Source organism: Elephas maximus, chromosome 8, assembly GCF_024166365.1.
Source record: "Elephas maximus indicus isolate mEleMax1 chromosome 8, mEleMax1 primary haplotype, whole genome shotgun sequence".
Taxonomy (NCBI): Eukaryota; Metazoa; Chordata; class Mammalia; order Proboscidea; family Elephantidae; genus Elephas; species Elephas maximus.
In genome coordinates this window covers 81564067-81587366 of record NC_064826.1, presented here as the reverse complement: position 1 = coordinate 81587366, position 23300 = coordinate 81564067, and the positions used below count along the sequence as shown (strand labels likewise).

Sequence of the window (23300 nt, the reverse complement as noted above, 5' to 3'; positions counted from 1 at the left end):
CCACGTGATTCTACTCATCAGCATGGAGTTAGCTATTGCAATAACGCAAGTGAGGACAAAGAGTGATAGTCCGTCTCCTTATGCCCCGTTTCCATCAAAACCCACTCCCTGCCCCAGGAAACTACTGATTTGGTTTTTTATCCCAATACATTAGCTTTACTGGTATTCTAGAATTTCATATAAATGGAAGATAATGGGGGTAACGGAGTGGTGAGAGAAATACGTGAGGGTGGAGTGTGGAGGAAGGAAGGTGCTGTAGCCACCAGTGAGAAGAGGTACATTTTATTGTGGCCTTCTTTGGTGGGGGTTAGTGGCTCGTGTGCCATTTTGAGCTGTAAAAATCTGCTTACTGTGATAGGGTAAGCTGTATCGAGCAGCAGGGTCTGGGAGCTCTTAGATGGATGGGCAGGAATGAGACCTGCTGTGTGCTCTGTGCTCATCATGAAGGGGTCTCTCCAAAGCCTTGAGTCCACAACCCCTGGATGTGGTGATGAATGCAGAGGACTCTCATGGCTCCCCGCAAGGAATGCGACTTTGTCCTCAGTGAAACAGGGAATCACTGGAGGATTTGAAGTGGAAGGGTGACATCATCAAATCTATATTTTAATGTAATAGGCTTTTATCATCCTGTCTATATTTTGACTCTCCTTCGCCATGAATCATTTTCCAATAAATTGAGGTGTATATAATTAATATAATTTATTGTGCTAGTTGTCACTCCATTCATTACCCTTTATCCTCACCTCACAAAAGACTAGCAACTTTACTTACGGCAGTTTCAAACTTATTCCTGTCTATGATGTTGATTTAATCTTTTCTGTTTTAAAACTGAAAAACATTAACAGTAAAGGAAATTATCTAAATAATTAAATCTTCCATGGTTTGCACACAAGTGTTATTATTTTTATATATGTTGCCGTCACTATTTTTATACAATGAGAATCATAGCTTACAAACGTTTTGCATTCTCTTCTTACCTATGATACAGATTTCATTTTAACTAGTTGCGTGTTGATAAACCCATTTATTAGTTTATCACATCACCAAGCAACTATTTAAAGTCTGAACTAATTTTGACTGCCTGAAGTGATTAAGGTTTTGGATGAAAAGACAACAGGCACAATATTTAACTTCTAAACTACCCAAGAGTCTATTATAACAAATTAAAAAAAATCTTATCCAATTTAAAAGATAGCTATATAACATGTAATAATTTTGTGGTATATCCAAACCCTAAATAACTAAACATTATCATTGTTAAAAACTATTTATTGAGTGTATTCTATGTACTGAATCCTGTCCTAGTTACTAAGCATTAAAAAAAATGAATAAAACATCAGCCCTGCCGCTGAGGGAATTGTCCCTTCTTCACCAAGATGAACCAAACTGGAAATGTGTCCCCGATAAGAAAGGATTTTCGTATCATACAAGCAACATGTGGCATTCTCATCATGGGATGGAAACAAGGGTAAAAACTTATACGATACGATTTGCAAGTTGATAATAGTAACTAATAGATTTTTCAATTAGCAGTGGGGCACTCTGGCTGCCAGTATCCATTTCTGTTCCCGTAAAGACTATAATTTTCTTAGACAGAAAACATTTAACACATTTCCAACCAAACTCCAAGTAAAATGACATTAAGCCTTCTGAGAGATCTGTAAGCCATGATTTAAAAGAGGTTTAAAACCAAAACCAAACCCATTGCCCTTGAGTTGATTCCAGTTCATAGTGACCCTATAGGACAGAGTAGAGCTGCCCCATGGGGGTTTCCAAAGAGCAGCTGGTGGATTTGAACTGCTGACCTTTTGGTTAGCAGCCAAGCTCTTAACCACTGGACTGCCAGGGTTTGGCCACTGAAAAAATATTTGATGTTTTTTCCTATTGCCACTGCCAACTACCCTCTGGGATGCAGTGTAATTCGGTACAGGGCCACGACTGCTCTATGGCCGTGAAGCATGAATGTGTAGTAGGCAGGAGGTCAGTGTGAGGTTTGAAGGCCCAAGGTTGTTGGAGCGGGTGCTTCAAGGTTAGAGCAAATCACCCTGTATGCTCCTCTACTTGAGGTGAAATTAAGCTGAAATAAATACTCAAAATCAAAAATCCAAATCCATTGCCGTCATGTCAATTCAGATGCCTGGCGAATCCATGTATTTACAGTGTAGAACTTGTCCATAGGGTTTTCTTGGCTATAATCTTTATGGAAGCAGATCACCAGGCCTTTATTCTGTGGCACTGCTGGGTGGGTTTTAACCTGCAACCTTTAAGTTAGTAGTTGAGTGCCAGCTGTATGTGCCACCCAGGGACCTAATGAATACTCCAGGGTGGCCTAAAGGGGGAAAGTATTCAGAGAAGAGAATCTCACAGGTATGTACAGAAGGGGCAAAGGATGGACGTGGTTAAGGTGGTGATGGTGGTGGTGGGGGGCAGTTACTGTGGGGAGGTAGAGTGCAGACATGTTGGAATGGAACTGGGCTATGAAATAAGTACTTGGGTATCAGTCTCATTTTTTTTTTTTCTGTTTTTTAGCACCAGCTAGGGCATCTCCTTCTCTCCTCCAAATCACTTCCTAGAACCATCACTTAAGTTCTTATAAGGATGAACACCCTGCATTCCATACCTTAGGGATGACTCTAAAGAAGGAGAAATTACCCAATAAGCGAGGCATGCATGGGCTTATTTGTGCTTACTTACAAGTCTGTAGTGCACAATTTCACCACATAAAGAGATGTGGTGAAACCCGTGTGAAAGTTGTGCACTACAGGTTAGTAAGTAAGCACAATTAAGCCCCTGCATACCTTGCTTACTATAAACTGGTACATACCATGCTTACTGGTTAACCCACCCCTGAATCTGAATTTAATAAATACCCACTACAGATCCCCACTTTCTTCTATAGGTAGTCCCTGATTTATGATGTATTTCAGTTATGACAAACTGCAGTTACAACCATCCTTTTTTTTGGTACATCTTATAGTTAGTAATATGTTACAGCGTTTAATTTACTGATTTTATCACTCTCTGATGTTCACTCACAGATGTTCAATTTTATGATTTATTGTTCAAAGTGTTGCCAGATTTGTAAAGAAACTAATAATAAAAGGTAATAATAACAAAAACTAAAAAAAGAAAATGAAATATTTGACCTAGGTCAGAACCAACTTCAAACAGCCATCGGAACAGAGCCCCCCGTAAGCTGAAGGCTACCTGTACTTAAAAGCAATGATGAGCCAGGGATATGGAAATAACAAATGCTCCTGCTCGCTTACCTTCTCCAGAGCAGCTTGAACAATTGATTCGCTTTCTGTATCCAGGGCAGATGTCGCCTCATCTAAGATCAGAATCTTGGGGTTTCGAACTAAAGCTCGAGCAATCGCGATTCTCTGTTTCTGCCCTCCACTCATCTGAGCTCCTTTCTCCCCAACCAAGGTATTAAATTTCTAATAAAAAAGAAAGAAAGAAAGAAAGAAAAAAAAAAAAACAGGAAAAAGAAGGCAGCACGATCAAATGACCAGAAAATGAACTACAAACAACCACAGTTGTGTTTTACATCAGCTTAATCACTGCTTTAGACTGGCTGTTTTTTTTTTTTTTCTTTTTTAACCTTTAGTTTGTTCTTTGTGAAAACAAACAACTGTGAGAAAAGAGCCTAATGAAGAGGGAACCCATGAAAATGTGGCTAGGACTAAAATAAATTAGAACATTCCACAAGCGAACATTAAAAAAAATAAGAACTTGAACTGATTTTCAAAGCTTTTTAGACATTTTTAGAATGTTGAGTTCTTAAAAAAAAAAAACAAAACCACTGTTATACAAATGGATAATTAACTATTATTTGAAATGTGTATTAGCAATTTAATAGATTATCCACAATTTCCTTTCTGGATACTTGGAAAAATATTATGAAAAATTACTTCAAGAATAAACCTTCCCCCAAAAGGTCTTTCAGTCTTGGGAGACCTTTTTCTTATTCTTTTGTCTTTTTTTTTGTTGTTGTTATTGTATATACATCTTAAACAAAGTAGATATTGCCAGATATTTAAAGTGAAGGTAACTTCAAGCACTAATGAAGCATGGTCAGTAATACCCTTTTCGGTTAAATCTCTGATTCAAAGTTCATTTCTTTAAAAATAAATATTCTTTCTAAACCTTTAATTTCTAGAGACTAGCCTTCACATGGAAACCCTGGTGGCGTACTGGTTAAGTCCTACAGCCGCTAACCAAAAGGTCGGCAGTTCAAATCCGCCAGCCACTCCGTGGGGCAGTTCTACTCTGTCCTATAGGGTCGTTATTTAGCAAAAAAAAAAAAAAAAATCCAAAAAATTTCTGTCTGTGGGAAGGAATGAAAAACATGAGAATACTAATAAGTAGGTGTTATTAATTGAACTAAGAGCTTGGCTGCTGACCAGAAGGTCGACAGTTCAAATCCACCAGTTGCTCCTTGGAAATGTTATTTTAATCTGGTATCATTTTCCTTCAGCCTGAAGGACATCCTTTAGAACTTTTTGCAAAAAAAAAGTCTTCTAGCACTGACTTTTCTCCACATTTGTTTTTCTGAAATTGTCTTCATCCTCCCTTATTTTTTGAAGAGTATTTTCACCTGGATATGTAATCCCAGAATGAAAGTATTTCTTTTCTTTCAGCTCTTTAAAAATACCATTTTTTGTCGTCTGGCTTCCGTTTTTTTCTGATGAAAATTGATCCTCATTCATGCCCTTGTCCCTCTGTCTATAGTGTGTACCTATGCTCTGGCTGCTTTCAGGGTTTCATCTTAATTTTTGGTATTCATCGGCTTGCCTATAATGTACTTGGTGTGGTTTTTCTTTACGTTAAATCTGCTTGGGGTTTGCTGGGCTTTCAAATCTGTAAGTTGATATTTTCACCAGTTTAGGAAATTTTTGTCTATTACTTCTTCAAACATTTTTTCTTTTCAATTTTGTCTTCTCTTTCTGGGACTCCAATTACATATATGATAGCCTGTTTGATATTTTCTCATATATCTCTGAGACTCTATTTTTCATTTTTTTTCTTACTGCTCTTTAGTTTGGATCATTTATATTGATCCATTTTTAAATTCACAGACTCCTTATGCTATCTTCAATTTGCTGTTGATTCCATCAAGAGCTTTTTTCATTTCAGTGTTTGTACTTTTAAATTTTAGAATTTCCATTTGGTTCCATTTCTCTGCAGGTTTCCATATCTGCTCACATTTTAAGGCCAAATTTTTGTTTAATTCTTTTGAATGTATTTCCTTTAATATTTTGAGCATAACATTGAAATATTTATAATAACCGTTTTAAAGTCCAGTATCCGGTAAGCCCAATATCTGAACCGTCTCAGAGTTGGTTTCTATTGACTGCATCTTTTCTCTCCTACAGACAGGGTCACATTTCCCTGTCTATTTGCATGTCTAGTAATTGTAGATTTTATCCTGAATACTGTGCATGATTTGTTGGTGAGACTCTGAATTGTTTTCCTTTGAAAAGTGTTGATTTTTGTGATTTTGGTGAGAAATACAAGTACTGGCTGATCATCTTGAACCTCATGTAGCCTTGGTTTTTGCTTTGCTAGGGTGACTTCGTAGAAAGTTCAAGGTATATTCCAAGCCTTGTAACTTGGCAGGACTCAACCTCCAAATACTGTCTCTTCGAGGGATCTTGTCAGGGCTTAGTTTTAGGCTTTGTTAAGGCAGGTCTAGAGTTGGCCTTACTCTAAGGTGTGGTCCTTACTTCTAAGGTGTGTTTTTTTTGGTGTCTCAGCTATATGTCTGAGGTGTTAAAAAGATGTTAATGTGGTCTCTCCACTATGGCTGGGCAGCACTTTCAACATGTCTCAGCAATGCTTGACTTCTAGCCTCTCTGTTCCACTCTCAACCTTGTAGCAGCTGCTCTCTAGTAGACATTGGATAGTCTTATCCATAGACAAGGATTTCTAAGGGGCTCCTACCTGTACTTCTGCTCACCACCTCAACTGCAAAGCTCCCTCATCTCTGCTCCAGTTGCTTAAGCTGTCCTTTCATCTCAATGGGGTGTCATGTTCTGCCTGGATTCCAGTTCACAGTGATGTGGTCGAAAATTCATCCGCAGGCAGAATGCTGCAAATCCATGAAGTTTTTTTCTTGAGTCTTCCATCTCTCAGCAATCATGATGTTGCACTACCTCTTCTTGCCCAATGCTTGGAAACAATTGTCTCATGCCTCATAAATTTTAGCAGGTTTTATGGCTGTTTGCACGGCATGAGTTGGAATCAACTTGACAGCAACTGATTATGGCAGAAAGGCTAGCCTATACCAGTTAATGCTGATATACTAATTCTAACATGTGTACATTATACAAAAAGTAACGTTATTATTTATTCTTGCACATAGCTTTACCCAATTTTCTCCCTACACGAATTAACCACTTTTGGAACCTTTATTTTTGATTCTACTTACTCTTATTTCTCTGGTTAACCATGGCTGTGGAATTTATTTTTGATGATGATAAGTCAGAATCTTTATCTTTATGATTTAGTATAAGATATATAGCAAGGAACATCTTTGTATAGTATCTACCTTTTTGAAAAAGCAAATAGTAACATATAAGGTATGATTTAATAAGCACTGGAAAGCTCCCTAAATTCAAACAGGAAACTGAAGATCACTGGTGATTTGAAAAGAGGCAAAAACCAGAAAATAAAGCCCAATCTCCCTAGCCTGCGTTCCCGGTGCTCTTTCTTTCCACATCTACAGCCTTATTTCTTACTTCCCTGTTCCAGTCAGAAATATCTACTCATTTCCCAAACATACACATGTGCCTTCCCACCTTTAACTTCACCTACTCTGCCTCTCCCTCTCTCCACTTGGCTAAATCCTTGTTATCCTCCAAATCCCTTCTCAATTCCCAACTCTGCCATGAAAACAACAATTTATCATCTGCACTTTCCCTCAGCCACCTTGCCAACCACTGTTGGCCACCTTCCTGTGTAGTCTAGATATGTGACCTGGGTTCCCAGCTCTCAGTGAGCGATCTTCTTTCTGAGGGGAGGAATTTGTACCACACATCACTCCATCTCTAGTACCTAGTATGGTAGTTCACAGTAGGCCCTTAGTACTTACTGATAAAATAGCAAAAAGAGGGCAAAGTAGAATCTAAACTTTTAAAAGAAGGGCAGAGGTAGTTGTTCATGGAGGGAATTAGCCATGCATTCCATTTTCTCCTCCTGTTCCTGACTCTCCTTCTTCCTCTGTTGCTCCAGGTGAATAGAGACCAATTATACCTTGGATGTACCGTCCCCTTTGCAGTGAGACCAGAAGAACTGTATGGTGCCCAACTACCATTACTGAACGTTTTGATCAAAGATTCTGTAGAAGAATTCTGATCAAAGGGGGAAAAATGCAGAGTAGAATTTCAAATTTTCATGGAATCCGAACTTTCTAGAGCCATTGAAGCTGGATGAACCTCTGAAATCATTGCCCTGAGATGATCTCTGAACCTTAAACCAGAAATATCCCCTGGTCTTTTTTAAACCAAACAATAAAACCAAAACCAAACCCAGTGCCGTCGAGTTGATTCTGACTCCTAGCGACCCTACAGGACAGAGTAGAACTGCCCCATAGAGTTTCCAAGGAGCGCCTGGCGGATTCAAACTGCCGATCCTTTGGTTAGCAGCCATAGCACTTGACCAGTACACCACCAGGGTTTCCAAAACCAAACAATAGTTTAGCTTAATTAGTAAAGAGTGCCTGCTTTAAGCATTGTGCTCTTTTAAAGAAGTATATGGATTCAAACTAACAATAGCAACTTGAAGGTTAGACAGGAAGATTAGGAGGCAGCGAGTTTATGTTAGCAGAGGTGGAACGATTTGGAAGGGAAGGGTGAGAATAGTTGTGCAACTTGAAGAATGTAATCAATGTTACTGAGTTGTTCATATCGAAATTGTTGAATTGGTATGTTTTGCTTTGTATATTTTAAAAAACAACAAAATAAAATAAATTATTTTTTAAAGAAGGGGGCAAAAGATCAAAGAAGGGAATTGTGTGTTTTCCCAAGCAAGATAACAATCAATGAACTCACCTCCTTAATGATTTTGCTCCTCTAAATAATATCCTAATTACGATCTTAAATAATGGGAACAAGAAGTAATTATAGGCATAACAAATGCTTTTATAAAAAAAAACAAAAGCTAGAACAAAATTATAAAGACCGATAGAATGTGGTTTGCAAAATATCTCCGTTAAGATGGACATTTTTTGTTATTGTGTCTTTCTGGGACGATAGGATTTTATCCGCATTTTAATTTTAAATCTCACCCTTTCATATTTCACAGGGTGTGTGTCCCCCAACAATTCCAAGTCATACTGATAAACTAATACTTCGGGAAATATAAATGAGTGGTTTTACAGCTTTCTATAAATTCTAAATACTCACTAGGCTATGATATTTCCTACTACCAAGAATTTTAGTTTACTTTATCTCTGTCCAAGTATGATTTCACATTTCTTGTTCAATATTAGCTCCACAAAACAAACAAAACAAACTCACCATCAAGTCAATTCTGACTCACAACGACCCTATAGGACAAAGTAGAACTGCCCCATAGAATTTCCAAGTAGTTTCCAAGGTAGATTCAAACTGCCGACCTCTTGGTTAGTAGCCTGAGCTCTTAACCACTGCACCACCATTAGCTCCACATGCTTCTAAAAATTTTCGTAGGTTTCCTTCAGCTTTAACACAGAACCAATCTGAACATTGTGTGGCATTCCCGTTCTTAGCCACAAGATGGCCTCACCAGTCAACGTTTTGCAGACACATTGTTTATCAGGTTAGACTGATGATTTTGTCTCATATTTCTTTGTTGTAGTTTAACACGGTCTTCTTTTTTTTTTCTTTTCCATTTGCAGTGAGAGCCAATAAAAACTAAATGTTTTTTTTTTTTTTTTTTCTTTATTGACCATTCAAAGATGCATTTCATCTTTTGGTTGTTACTGTGCTCTTCCATTTATAGATAATTCCACCTAGCACAATACAAAAACTAATTGTACTATGCCTATTCTGTAGAAGTTATTGTTTAACTATCTTACTTTGGAATATGTAGACTACATGGTGTACTTACATTGGGAAACTCCATTATAAAATCATAAGCATTTGCTTCCTTCGCTGCCTTCTCAATCTCTTCATCAGTCACACCATCTCGGCCATATTTAATGTTGTTACTAATCGTGGTCCCGAACAAAACAGGCTCCTGGCTGACCACTCCAATATGTTCTCGATAATGCCGCACATTTAGGGCTCTGATGTCATTCTCATCTACCATGATCTGCCAATCCAAAGAAATGAAACATGTTGTGATGACTTTCATTATATGCTCTTAGACTCTTTCTTACCAGTCCAAAACATAAACTGAAAATCAACCATGTTCTCAAGAATCATGACTATATTTTGATAAAAGATTTGTAATGTATATTGTCAATAGATTCCTTTTGCTAGATAAGAACCAACAAAACTTCAGAAGAATAACTGCCTTAAAATCTTGCCAAATCATCTAAATACCTTTATCTTAAAATCCACGGATTACATATAAAGATATACACTCTAAGAGCCCCAAGTGTTTTTACGCAGACACAGGTAACAAGCTTTAGTTTTGTTATTTTAAGACTGATGTGACCTCTACATTTTGTTCTAGGGAATATCTCTTTTGACTTCTCTTCAACACCCTCCTCCCACGTGAAAAACAAAAGTGCCTTGTATTCATTGTTATAAATAATAGTATGTGAATGCTGCCTTCTCCTTCGAGGTGACACTACTCCAACATATTTCAGCTACAGAAACCAGGATTTGACAATTAGAACTCATACTGTTTGTATTTCTTACCAACTCTGGTATTCTGTCTGAGTATGGGTATTTTACATAACCATTTTATACATAGAATGCTTATTCGTTTACTTATTCAGCATCGGCAAAGACACATGGGTCTAGGATACTCCAAATTAACACTAAGAAGTAAAATTTAAGTGAAACCAGGCTACGGAAGAGTAGATTTTCTTTTATAAGTAAAGTTGAAAGTTTGGACAGAAATTATGCTTCTGGGAATATCACAGTCTCATTCCCTATGCCATACACAAGAGTGAGAAAGTAAAGGGCAACATTATGCAGTATGAGAAAAAAGAAACAGTGAGCATATTATCTACAGACATCATTCTTCAACATTTGAGAAACTCTAAAATAACTTCTAGGTATTACAAATAACTATTTTTTTTTTTTTCACAGCATTATTTTCTAACATACTACAGGGGGCAGTTCTCTGTCCTGTGGGTTGTTATGAGTCAGAATGGACTCAATGACAATGGGTTTGGTTTTTGTTTTTTAACATACTATAAGGGAGCCATGGTGGCACAGTGGTTAGTGTCTGGCTGCTAACCTAAACCCCGGAGGTTCAAACCCAGCAGCCGCTCCATGGGAGAAAGACGTGGCAGTCTGCTGCCATAAAGATTCATAGCCTTGGAAATCCTATGGGGGCAGTTCTACTTTGTCCTATAGGGTTGCTATGAATGGGAATTGACTCAACAGCAATGGGTTTTGTTTTGTTTTTGGCAACATACTATAGAAGGCTTGGTGATGAAATAGTTAAGCACTTAGCTGTTAACCAAAAGGTTGGTGGTTCGAACCCACTCAGCAGCTTTGTGGGAGAAAAAATATCTGGCAATCTATTCCTGTATGGATTACAGCCTAGGAAACCACATGAGGCTGTTCTAATCTGTCACATAAGGTTGCTATGAGGCTGACCTGACTTGATGGTACACAACAACTATGAACTGTAATGGTGTCCCTGGGGGGTGCAAATAGTTAAAAAGCTTGGCTGCCAACCAAAATGTTGGAGATTCAAGCCCATCCAGAGGCACCTTGGAAGAAAGGCGTGGCTAACTACTTCTGAAAAATCAGCCACTGAAAACCCTGTGGAGCACAGTTTTACTCTGACACACATGGGGTCATCATGAGCTGGAGCTGACTTGGAAACTTTTTTTTTTAAAAAAACATACTATATACCATATTTTTATGCAAATAAAGCAAATCTTCTGCATTTGTGTGCCAGCCTCTCCTCCCCTACCCCGCCCAGGTATTTTCATAAGTGCCTATGTTAATTTTTTTATAGCGACGTGTGGAACAGGATCTGCGTGGCAGCACTTGTGAAGGGGGGGGAGGGAGGGCGTGGTCCGCAAACAAACACTGAAGGTGTGCATTATTTACAGTAAATACAGTAATTTACTAAGGAGCCCGAGTGGCTCAGTGATTAAAGCACTCGGCTGATTACTGAAAGGTCCGCTGTTCAAACCCACCAGCCGCTCCATTGAGAGAAAGGTGTGGCTGTCTACTTCCGTTAAGATTACAGCCTTGGAAGCCCTATGGGGCAGTTCTCCTCTGTCCTACACGGTTGCTGTGAGTCAGGATTCACTTGATAACACACAACAGCATAAAATTTACTTATTTTACTTATTGTCTATCTTTACTTATTAGGATGCAAACTACGTGAAGGCAGATATTTTTATCTGTTTTGTTCTAGTGTATTCCCAAGCACCTAGAACAGCGCTTGGCACATTGTCCCAACCCAGTGCCGTGGAGTCGATGTAGGCACTCAATAAATATTTATTGAAAGAATGTATAGACAGGAAAAAGAAAAGATATGGTCTTTCTCTCAGACTCTCCGCTAAAAATTAAAAGTTGACATAGACGTAAACTCTACGTAATATGTGGTATTTCTAAATCCCTTCACCCTGAGGGGTGTGCACGGTTTTGCTGGCTGTACTTACAAAGCCATCGTTGGGATCATATAACCTCTGCAGAAGCTGGACTGCTGTACTCTTCCCACTGCCACTGCTGCCAACCAGGGCCACTGTTTCTCCAGAGTTAATTTTGAGATTCAGGCCCTTCAGAATCTATCAGTGTGTTTGGGGGAAAAAAAAGAACAAGCTTCATAAAACTAGGATAAGTTAGAATATGATCTACCATATTCTTAGGCAAATAACACATGCCTTCTACATTTGTTTGCCAACAACTCCCTCTCTCAACAAGGCATTTTCATAAGCATACTATGTTAATGTTATTTTTACAGGAACATGTAAAAAGAAATTTGGCATAGCAGTGCTGATGAAAATACCTGGGGCGGGGGGAGGGGAAGGGAGCTGCTGCCAAACATAAGAAGGTACGCATCATTGGCATAAAAATATGGTATGTATTTCCAGAAATTTAGTGTATAATTTTAAACCAAAACAAATTATTCTGAGGCACTAGAAAATAAATTTAGATGTTGTTACGTGTTTGTTTAATGTACATGTATATATTTTAAGTCATACTGTCACCACATCCATTAATTATTAATTTCCATAACAATTTTGGTGAAATTATGGTAAAACAATCTCTCACCATCTATCTTTACATCTCTTTACATACAGAGGGGGGGAGACCTATATGTATAAGAGGAGATATAAGCTAAGAGGACAATATATTAACTAGCCATGGCAAACTGTTCACAATCTCAACTAAAATAATATTATATAATTTTCTTGACTACCAGTCAGTAAAAGTTTTATCTCCTAATTTTCAATAACTGAAGTAAACTTTGCCAGATATTGTTGTAAGCAATTTAAGGAAGATCCTCCTTAGAAGCTCCAACATTACTACAAAGTACCTTACAAAGTAAAACAACTGGCAAGACTCTTAAGTGACCCCCTTGGATGAGGCTGCACAATTAGAAACCCTCTCTCTAGTGGTGGATCTCATGGGGGCATTTGAATACAGGTCGGGGGGTGGGGGTGGGGAGCGCATTTTAAAAATGTTCTTGGAGACTGGGGTTTGCTACCGGTATTTATGTCCCAGGATCCACAACGTAAGAGAACCCTTATAAAGAACTGCGCTCTCAAAATGCCAGCAGCGGTCCTGTTGAGAAACCCTCACCTGTCCTGGCTGGCATCTGTACATATTAAACCAAACAACACTGGAATTTCTCCTTGATCCCACCACTTGTAAAGAAACGGACCCTTTAAATACACCAAACACAAAATCTTCAAAAGGCCAAGCAGAGGAAGGTTCTCTAAAGGAGGTGAGAAAATGGGGGCCATCAGTGGGAGCCCTTCCTCTCATACCTGCACTTTTACCCTAGGATTGGTCTCTGTTCATTTCTTGGAAGAATCTGTGTTTTATTTATTTAAAGTGGGAGGACTTTTTTCCTTTCTTTCATTATTCATTCTCCCACTTAGCAAAAAGGATTATGTTTAGAAAACTTATTTAAAATAATGGTTGCTTAAAAACTCAAAGTACTTTACCATACAACATAGCAGTAGGATTGGTGATTACATCTCCTGCAAGCCTACTCAAATGTATTTGCAAAATACAGTTTGGAGTATTCTCTTTATGTTAACAAAAAGGGTTGAAGACATTATTCCAATAATGGCAATTAAGTAACAAAAATTAAAACATTGAAAGAGTTTTAAAGAGAATTTCAATCAAAGATTTAATCAGAGAAAAATAGGGAAGTAGGTAGATAACTTTGTGGATGCAAAGGCTACAAGGTCTGTTAGAATTTTTTTTTTTTTTGCTCTTTTGCTTAAAAATATCATGGTCTCCTTTTTCTATGAAAAAGGTGTTTTATTTTTAATTATCTTTCACAATCTTCAACAGTAACAGCTTTTTTTTTCTGGTAAACTTTATTAGTGAAAAGAGGAAGACAATAGAGGAGACACATTTTCACAAGAATTTGTCAAAGGCTGAATGACAGAAGGAGGAGGATAAACTGAGTGTGGAGTTCCTGTATAGTGCAAATAGTTAAAGTGTTGGCTGCTAACCAAAAGGTTGGAAGTTCGAGTCCACCCAGATGTGCCTCAGAAGAAAGGCCTGGCAATCTACTTCTGAAAATCAGCCACTGAAGATCCTATGGCGCACAGTTCTACTCTGACACACATGGAGTCACCATGAGTCAGAGCTGACTGGACGGCGACTGTGTGCGTGTATGTGTGTGTAATGGAAGAGTAAGGAGTCCTGGTGGCACCATGGTTAAGCACTTGGCTGCTAACCAAAAGGTTGTCTGAACCCACCAGCCGCTCAGTGGTAGAAAGATGTGGCAACCTGCTGCCATAAAGATCACAACCTATAAAACCCTGTGGGGCAGTTCTACTCCGTCCTGTAGAGTCGTTATGAGTCAGAATCCATTTGAAGTCAATGGCAAATATGACTGAGAGAGAAAGTAAGGAGGCATAGCTATTGGTGCAGTAAAATCCCTAGGAAATGGAGAAGGAAAAGGTACAACACGTGCATCATTCCCCCAGGATAGAAACTAGGAGGTTAAAATGAGGTATCTATGTTGAGTGGCCACCACCCTGTCTATCAGTTTGTCTTACTGTGCCAGCTTGTGTGTTGTTAGGATGCTGGAAGCTATGCCACTGGTATTTCAAATGCCAGCAGGGTCACCTATGGTTTCAGCGGAGCATCCAGACTTCCAGACTAAGACAGATTAGAAAGAAGGGTCTGGTGATCTACTTTCAAAAATTAGTCAATGAAAACCCTATGGATCACAACAGAATACTGTCTGATACAGCGCTGGAAGATGAGCCCCCTAGGTTGGAAGGCACTCGAAACACATAGTGGCCACAACAATGGACTCAAACATACCAACAATTGTGAATATGGTTCAGGACGTTGCAACGTTTCATTCAGTTGTACATGGGTGACATGTTAAATCGGATAATCTCCAGGACCACCAGTAGGTGGCGCCACCAATCCAAGACATTTTGGTGTGCTCCCAAATCCAGAGTGAAATCAAGAGTTGAAAATGCTTTATTCAGTTGAATATATGATCTATCTAGTCTCTAAGCAAAATAACCAAAATCTTGTTTATCAATTTATTGTGATTTAGGTGAAAGTTTACAGAGCAAATTAGTTTCTCATTCAAAATTTATACACAAATTGTTTCACGATATTGGCTGCAATCCCACATTTTATCAGCACTCTTCCCCTTTTCCTTTCCGTCCCAGGTTCATCATGTCCCATTCATCCAGTTTTCCTGTCCCCTTCTGCCTTCTGGCCTTTGTTCCTGGACGGCTGTTGCCCATTTGATCTCATATACTTGATTGATTGAAGAAGCATGTTCCTCACATGTGTTACTGTTTGTTTTATAGGTCTGCCTAATCTTTGGCTGAAAGGTGAACTTCAGGAGTGGCTTCGAGTCTGAGTCAGAAGAATATCTCTGGACCATACTCTTGGGAGTTGCTCCAGTACCTGTCAGACCAGTAAGTCTGGTCTTTTTTTGAGAATTTGACCATTTGTTCTATATTTTTCTCCTGTTCTGTCCGGACCCTCTATTGTAATCCCAGTCAGAGCGGTCGGTGTAGTGGCAGTTGGGTATCATCTAGTTCTTTTGGTCTCAGGGTCTTGTAGGCTGTGGTTCATGAGGTCCGTTAATCCTTGGGTCTTTAGTATTTTTAGTATTTTTCCCTCTCCTTTGCTCTGGACTAGATGAGACTGATAGTTGTATCTCAGATGGTTGCTCAAAAGCTTTTAAGACCCCAGATGGTACATCCCCCAATGTAGGATGTAGAACACTGTTTTTAAGAACTATGTTGTGCTAATTGACATAGATGTCCCCGAGTCTATGGTTCTGTGCCTTTGAGCCTGGGAACGTCACCTTCTGAGGTGTTTAGTTATGCCTAAGAGGTTTCCCTGACTGTGCCACTTGTGTGCTCTGTTGTCTACATTAATATATGAAAAGCACCTACAGTCATGTATGTAGAAATTTCCATCTCTACACCTGTACCTGCCGGTGGGTGTGTTACCTTACCCCCTTCACTCACCTCTTGGTATATCTACCTAACTATATAATTCATAGATTATTGTTTGTTGTTTCTATTGTTGCAGGGTTGTCTGTGCTATAGGAGTTACTACACACACACACACACAAAAATACAAACCCGTTGCTGTCAATTAGGTTCTGACTCAGAGTGACCCTATAGGACAGAGTAGAACTGTCCCATAGGGTTTCCAAAGAGCAGCTGGTGGATTTGAACTGTCAACCTTTTAGTTGGCAGCCGTGGCTCTTAACCATCGTGCCAACAAGACTCTGTAGTTACCATACCAAAACCAAAACCAAACCCGTTGCCATTGAGTCAATTCCAACTCTTAGCAACCCTACAGGATAGAATAGACCTGCCCCATAGGGTTTCCAAGGAGTGCCTGGTGGATTCGAACTGCCAGCCTTTTGGTTGGCAGCCATAGCTCTTAACCACTGTGCCACCAGGGTTTCCATAGTTACCAAAATAGTCCTTTATTCCTGAGTTCCTCTGTTGCCCTGGTCCTGTTGTTCTGATTTTTCCCATATTGTGTATTGCCTTTTCCATCACCAGTATTAACTAACATATACTATCTCTTCGATAATTTTCCCTCCTTCCCTTTCCTATCCTTGGTAAACATCAAAGAGTCTTTTTTTTTTTTTTTCTGTGTGTAAACATTTTGTTACTTTATAAAAAATGGTTTCATAAAATATTTGTCTTTTTGCGATTGACTTATTTCACTCAGCATAATGCCCTCCAGATTCATCCATGTTGTGAGATGTTTAGTGGGTTCACCATTACTCTTTAGTATAGTATTCCACTGTTGTATGTACTACAGTTTGTTAATCCATTCATCTGTTGATGGGCATTTAGGTTGCTTCTACCTTTTTGCTATTGTGAATAATGCTGCAATGAACATGGCGTGCATGTGTCTATTCGTGTTACGACTGTTCTTTAGTGTATATACCTATGAGTGGGATTGCTGGATCATATGATATTTCTAATTCTAGCTTTTTGAGGAAGCAGTAACCAAAATTTTGGTCAAAATGATCCTAAACAATAATCTCATAAGAGAAGACTCTTAGACAGTAGATGATAATATCAGAAAACTGTCCAATTCTTTTACGTATCCTACCTTGATAGATGGTCTTGATGGATAACTGAAAGATACATTTTTAAATTCCACAGTTCCTTCTATGTATTCGGGTTTATATCCAGTTGTTGAAAAGTTATCTATAGTGGGTTTCTTGGAAGAACAAAGAGAACGTTATAAGTCTGCAAAGAACTAAGCTGACACTCTCTAAATCTTTAAAATAATTTAAAGGTGGATTTCTTTTACAGCGTTTGTCTTTTCCGTGTTAGAAGTTAGACATGAAGTTTGCAGCGAAACACAATCCTTGTGCAGAAAAGAGTAAAAAGCAGTCTCTTTTCTATAGCCAATTGGCCAATATGGATTTTGTCCACCTTACGGATTTTTGGCCATGGATTTTGCCCACCTGGAGCTCTGGTGGTACAGTGGTTAAACACTCAGCTGCTAACTGAAAGGTCAGTGGTTTGAAGCCACCAGCCTCTCCACAGAAGAAAGATGGGGCAGTCTGCTTCTGTAAAGATTACAGCCTCGGAAATCCTATGGAGCAGTTCTACTCTGTCCTATAGAGTTGCTATGAATGAGAATCTACCCTACAGAAGTGGGGTTTTTTTTTTTTTAATTGCTCAAGGTGGGGGAGGTATTGGTTCCTTTTCTTAGTAATGGTAGTTATTCTCCACAGCAATTAGAGGTCCTACCTTATCAATAACCTGGAAAATACTAAAGGCGGCTCCTCGGGCTATAGCAAAGGTTTCAAGGTGAGGGGCTGCTGCTCCAATGCAATAGCTACTGTGGATCACACTAAAGAAGACCTACAGGAGCAAAAACAACAACAATTTACCCTCCCACACTTAGAATAAGAGAGGCCACAGAATGGAGTGTATACTTGGTGGAGGATCACGGAGAGATATTAGAGAGTCTAGATGGGAAAGAATGGAAGATGCTACTGTACATAAAGGAGACACATGTTAACTCAAATATCTTTGGGTGTTTCCTAATGGGGAATGACTTTTGGTTGATACAGTTTTATGGTTATTACCTTCTAGCAGGTCTGAGCAGGAAAATCTGCAGACTGAGAAATACTGGCCATGCATGACCCTGATGGGTATATTTTAATGCAGAATACCTAGGAGTTTAAGGAGGAGTTCTGGTGGTGCAATGGTTAAGCGCTCGACTGCTAACCAAAAGGTGGGTGGTTTGAATCCACCAGACACTCTGCAGAGGAAAGATGCGGCAGTCTGTTTCCGTAAAGATTTACAGCCTTGGAAATTCCATGGGGCAGTTCTACTCCATCCTATAGGGTCTCTGTGAGTCAGAATTCAACTCAATGGCAATGGATTTGGTTTTTGGCAGCTTAGAAGTCTGAATTGGGATGTAGGACAGACATCTATATGTAGTTTCTTAACATTTACTGTATGTTGAAAGGACAGAAAAATGGCAGGAGAGTCCAGTCTATAGAACCTTTTTGGATGGGCGACATTCAGCAAGGTGAATGTAGAAATGTAGAGGACCATCCTATCTCAGCAAAGATGAGAAGACAAAGTCTTACTAGAGACTGCCTTTTTAATTGTTCTATTAAGAAAACTCTATATATGTCCCAGTGGAAAATTCAATTATGATTCTTCTAACAGCACAAAGGAAACCCTGGTGGCATAGTAGTTAAGTGCTACGGCTGCTAACCGAGAAGTCAGCAGTTTGAATCTACCAAGCGCTCCTTGGAAACTCTATGGGGCAGTTCTACTCTGTCCTACAGGGTCATTATGAGTCGAAATCGACTCGACGCCAGTGGGTCTGGTTTTTTTGGTTTTAACAGCACAGAATGCCTGCACAAATAAGTCGCTAAAACTTGATGGATGAATAAATCCTGTCAATTAATAACTATAATTTAAAGGAAAGCATTTGTTAAAAGTATTTATTAAAAATATTCCTCTTTGAATATTCATTTTCATTCAAAGAGGAATTTTTACTGAACTCTAAGTGTTCTATTACTTGCTGAAAGGTTGGTGGTTCAAACCCACACAGAAGTACCTAGGAAGACAGGTTTGGTGATCTGCTTCTGAAAGGTGACAGCCTTGAAAACCCTATGGAGCACAGTTCTACTCTGCGCACATGGGGTCACTATGAGTTGGAATCGACTCGATGGCAACTGACAACAACTACTAGCAAGAAAAGATGACCTAGCCCAGTTACTTTTGTTCTCAAACAAGACTTACAGCAAGAACAGTTCCAATGGTGTAACCAGGTTCTCCACTAAGAATCAAGGACGTTCCATACCAAAAAGCAAGTCCATAGGTTCCATTCATAAAGAAGTACACAGCACCAAGAGACAGTTTTGAAGCTATGGCCTTTTTTATACCAACATCCTTTGCATCTTGTAAATTCTGTGTATACCTTAAAAAGACAAAACAAAATGTATGGTGTAATAGCCCTAAGAGAAAACAAAACCAAGCATATGTTGTCATAGTTAGACCTTTGAATTCATAGGAAGACCTTTGAATTTCTTTCTCTTGGCCTCCAAAGGCTATGACTGTTCGGATTGATGACAAAACTTCTTCTGCTATAGCCCCAGCTTTGGAATAGGCACTTAATTCCTTGCTGGTCAATGAGATGACCATCTGTAATAAACCACAACCACAGTTAACCAAAGAATGGCTCTAAGGTAGTACAAATGCACAGAGCATTTAATTCTGATAGGATCTGGAATAACATAGTTTTATTATTGGAAAGGTACTTAGATATCATTTAGTCCCAACTTTGTCAGTTTGCAAATGAGGAAACTAGTGGCCAAAATTATTAATTGATGTGTTTTAAGTCTCGTAGGCAATGAAAGAGCTCAGCCTAATCCAACCAAGAATCTAAATATATTTATATATATTTTTCAAAATTATATATATATATATATATTTCCTTCTACAGGTAGAGTTTCTCTGTTTTGTTCTCTTTACTTACTTATTTATTTTTTAAAAAAACGTCCTTTAGAAGATGGATATCTTACTGGTTACAGTGCAAAAGATTTGATTTCGAGAAGAATATTATGGACACAGTTCATCTTAGGTGCCCGCTGGAAATCAGTGAGCCTGATTTGACTTGCCTTCATTTTTTACTAAGGAGCCCTGGTGGTACAGTGGTTAAAGCAATCGACTGCTAACCGAAAGGTTGGTGGTTCAAAACCACCAGCAGCTCTGTGGAAGAAAGATGTGGCAGTCTGCTTCTGTAGAGATTTACAGCCTTGGAAACCCTGTGGGGTCATTGTGAGCCAGAATGGACTGGATGGCAATGGCGTAGATTGATCTACTACTATGTAAAAAGCCAGGCTTTTCAGTTTCCAATCTTGAGAGATTTGGTAAACCTGACGACAACCTATAATCAAGGAGAGCAATATTCTCCCCTCTTTCTGAGAAATCTCACCTCTTGGTGTTGGAAGATGAAGCATTTACTGGGCAGATGACTTTCTGCAAAAATAGCTTCAGGGGTAAACACCCCTCCTCCCCATATATGCAGGATCATGTTCCCCTCCCTGCCACAGTCTCGTGAGCCATACCCTATGGAAGCCTGGCTTTTTACATAGTAACAGGTCAAGTCAAGATAAACCAGGCTCACTAATTTCCAACCAGGCACCTAAATTGAACTGTGTCCATGATATCCTTTTCCAAATCAAACCTTTCACACTGTAACCAATAAAGATACCCATCTTCTAAAAGAGCTTTTTATTTTTTTTAATAAAGAGAACAAAACAGAGAAGCTGTATCTGTAGAAGGAAAATATATATGAGTTTTAATTATTTCCTCCACTATATGTCACACTAAGAAGTCCTGGTGGCACAGTGGTTAAAGCGCTCTGCAGCTAATCAAATAGTCATCAGTTCAAACCCACTAGCTGCTCCGTGGAAGAAAATGTGGCAGTCTGCTTCTATAAAGATTTACAGTCTTGGAAACCCTATAGGGCAGTTCTACTCTGTCCTATAAGGTAGCTAGGAGTCGGAATTCCAGTGGATGGCAATGCATTTGGTTTGGTTTTCTATGTCACACTTACTAATCCTTTCAAGTTTAGTAATTAGCACAAGAGTTCAGAGAAATGGAACAGCAGGGACATTGCCTTCATAGCCGCGAGTCGAATCTGTAACTATTGCCAATATTGTATAGCAAATCTATCCACTTTCCAAAAACATTCCATTAATAGGAGCTAATTTTATGCAAGGCATGCTCAGATAGCTGTTGAAATCAGAAGGTGGCATGAGCTCAGAAATACAGTTTTCTGAATGTATTTAATAGAGATAATTATTCCTATAATATATAACTGGAAGGGAAGCAGCACCTAGCACAATGCCTTGAACTCAATGGGTATTTAATACATGTTTGCCTAATTAAATTGAATTGAAAGAAGCTAGAAACCATCTACCTGGTATCTCTAGTCATCTGAGTAACGTTGACCTTTCCTTGGTTTCGTTTCTCTTCACGATTAGTTTTTACGATAGCAGAATTTAGATTCCCCACTCTTGTTCCTGTTAAATTCCTTTCCTACCTCTCTTCCCTGGGCAGTTAAGGCTCTGATCTTAGTGACATGCTAACTATGGGTAATCTTCCTGAGGGGCCCTCATTTCAAAAAAGATAGCAGTCGAGATTTTGACAAAGGTTTTAAGTTCAACATTAGAAGTCAGAGTGAATAAAGATTTGTTGTCTAAATACCCAATCCTACCGTTAAGGAATTGTTCGACTACAGAACCTATCTGGAAATTCTGGAACACGAGAGGCTCTCAGTAGTAACAACTAATCATCCAATGTATAATGGCATAGTACTTTACCCAGGCTATTATTTGCAGCTTCATTAGGCTGCTAAATGAAGAGGAAGTTCTTTCTTTTTCTTAAATGTTAGTAAGATATTAAAACAAACCATATTTTAGTCAAATAATATGAAGATACAGAGGTGATTAATGATGAACAAAATCAAAAGCGTTTCGTGGTATATAATTCCTTTGTATTCTGGGACATGAAAAATGAATAGAAATTCTTATCTGATGAACTCAGCAAGACATCCAGTTCACTCTCCTGCTTTCAGTCAACACTGCATTAGCCATTTGCCCACCCGAGAACACACTGCTGCCGAAGCCATGATAAGTGGAGCTGTGGACAGAGTCACCAGGGTCAGCTTCCAGCCTTTCACCAAACCAACCATTAGGCCAATAGAAAAGGTAGACATGTTTTGAAACAGCAGGGCAAACTTGTCTCCAATACCATCACTGATTTTGTTGATGTCCCTGAAAGAAGCAAATAAAATTAATAAGCCGTGTATCCGTCATATATATAAACAAAATGGATGTGCTACACATCTATCCTCTTACTCAGTCATGCGAGTGTTGAGTTCACCGATGTCACAGCTATCAAACCAGCTGATGTCCTGTGCCAAAATCGAACGAAAAAACTGTTCTTGAATTCTCTTGGTCTGCCGTGCTGCAGTTATAACCCAAAAAGAAATCTGCATGTAGCCAAAAACCAAGGCTGTCAGCCCTACTCCAATATAATACAGTGTCAACCTGAAAAAAGATTATTGTAAATGTTAGAGTGACTGATGCACAACTTTTTTCCCTTGTTAATAAAAAAGAAATCTAATACACTATTTGATTGGAAGCATTGACGCTAGGAAGTATAAAAAACTCAAATAAACAGCCACAAGAAAGACTGTAATAATCTCATTTTCCCTGCTCTCTAGAGTATCACCCTCACACTATTAGTGGAAATCAGTAGTTCAAAACTGATTTGTTATTCATATTTTCCTTCAATGTTTTTAATAATTTAACTTGAAAAAGTTGCAATGGAGATGGATGTAATTAAGACATCTGCACACGGAACAAGAGCGTAAAAAAAATGATAGTTGTCAAAAGCATTTGATAAAAAGCTTTACATATATACATACCACTTAATTAAAGATTCAACTTAAAAGTTAACCTAAGGAAATACGTACAAGGATTAAGCTATATAAATGGTCACTGTAGCATTAATAATAAAGCTGAAAACCACCTAAATATCTAAGCAGAGACCATATAAGATATGTATTCATTTGATAACCATTTACTGAGTGCTCACTAGGTGTGAGGTGCTAAGGATACAGTCATGAACAAGATCATACGTCTCCATCCTTGAAGACTTTACATTCTGGTGGAAGGAAACAGGCCATACACAAATAAAAAAAATTTGTATTGCTCTATGAAGGATAAGTCATGGAATAATTGATGGGAAACGTGGGTTGGGAGAGCTAGTGCAGATAAGTAGAGTGGTTAAGGAAAGTTTCTTTGTGGAAGTAAGATTTTATCTGGTATCCAAAAGATGAAAAGGAGCCAACCATAAAAAGAGCAAGAAAAAGAGAATTCTAGAGAGAGAGAAGAGTAAACATAATGGTCTGAGGAGGGGGAAAAGTTTAGCATGC

General features: G+C 38.7%; 1 protein-coding gene across 1 annotated transcript in view; it reads right to left on the bottom strand.

Annotated features, from left to right (window-relative positions):
- Positions 1-23300, bottom strand: part of ABCB5 (ATP binding cassette subfamily B member 5) — a 112021-nt gene that overhangs the window by 72948 nt on the left and 15773 nt on the right. Inside the window, exons 5-13 of the mRNA XM_049894288.1 lie at positions 22219-22410; positions 21963-22134; positions 19371-19495; positions 19094-19271; positions 17579-17692; positions 16929-17039; positions 11786-11911; positions 9094-9297; positions 3270-3440 (exon numbers count right to left, since the gene is read on the bottom strand). Of these exons, the coding sequence (XP_049750245.1) occupies positions 3270-3440; positions 9094-9297; positions 11786-11911; positions 16929-17039; positions 17579-17692; positions 19094-19271; positions 19371-19495; positions 21963-22134; positions 22219-22410 (1393 nt within the window). The remainder of the gene's footprint in view (positions 1-3269; positions 3441-9093; positions 9298-11785; positions 11912-16928; positions 17040-17578; positions 17693-19093; positions 19272-19370; positions 19496-21962; positions 22135-22218; positions 22411-23300) is intronic.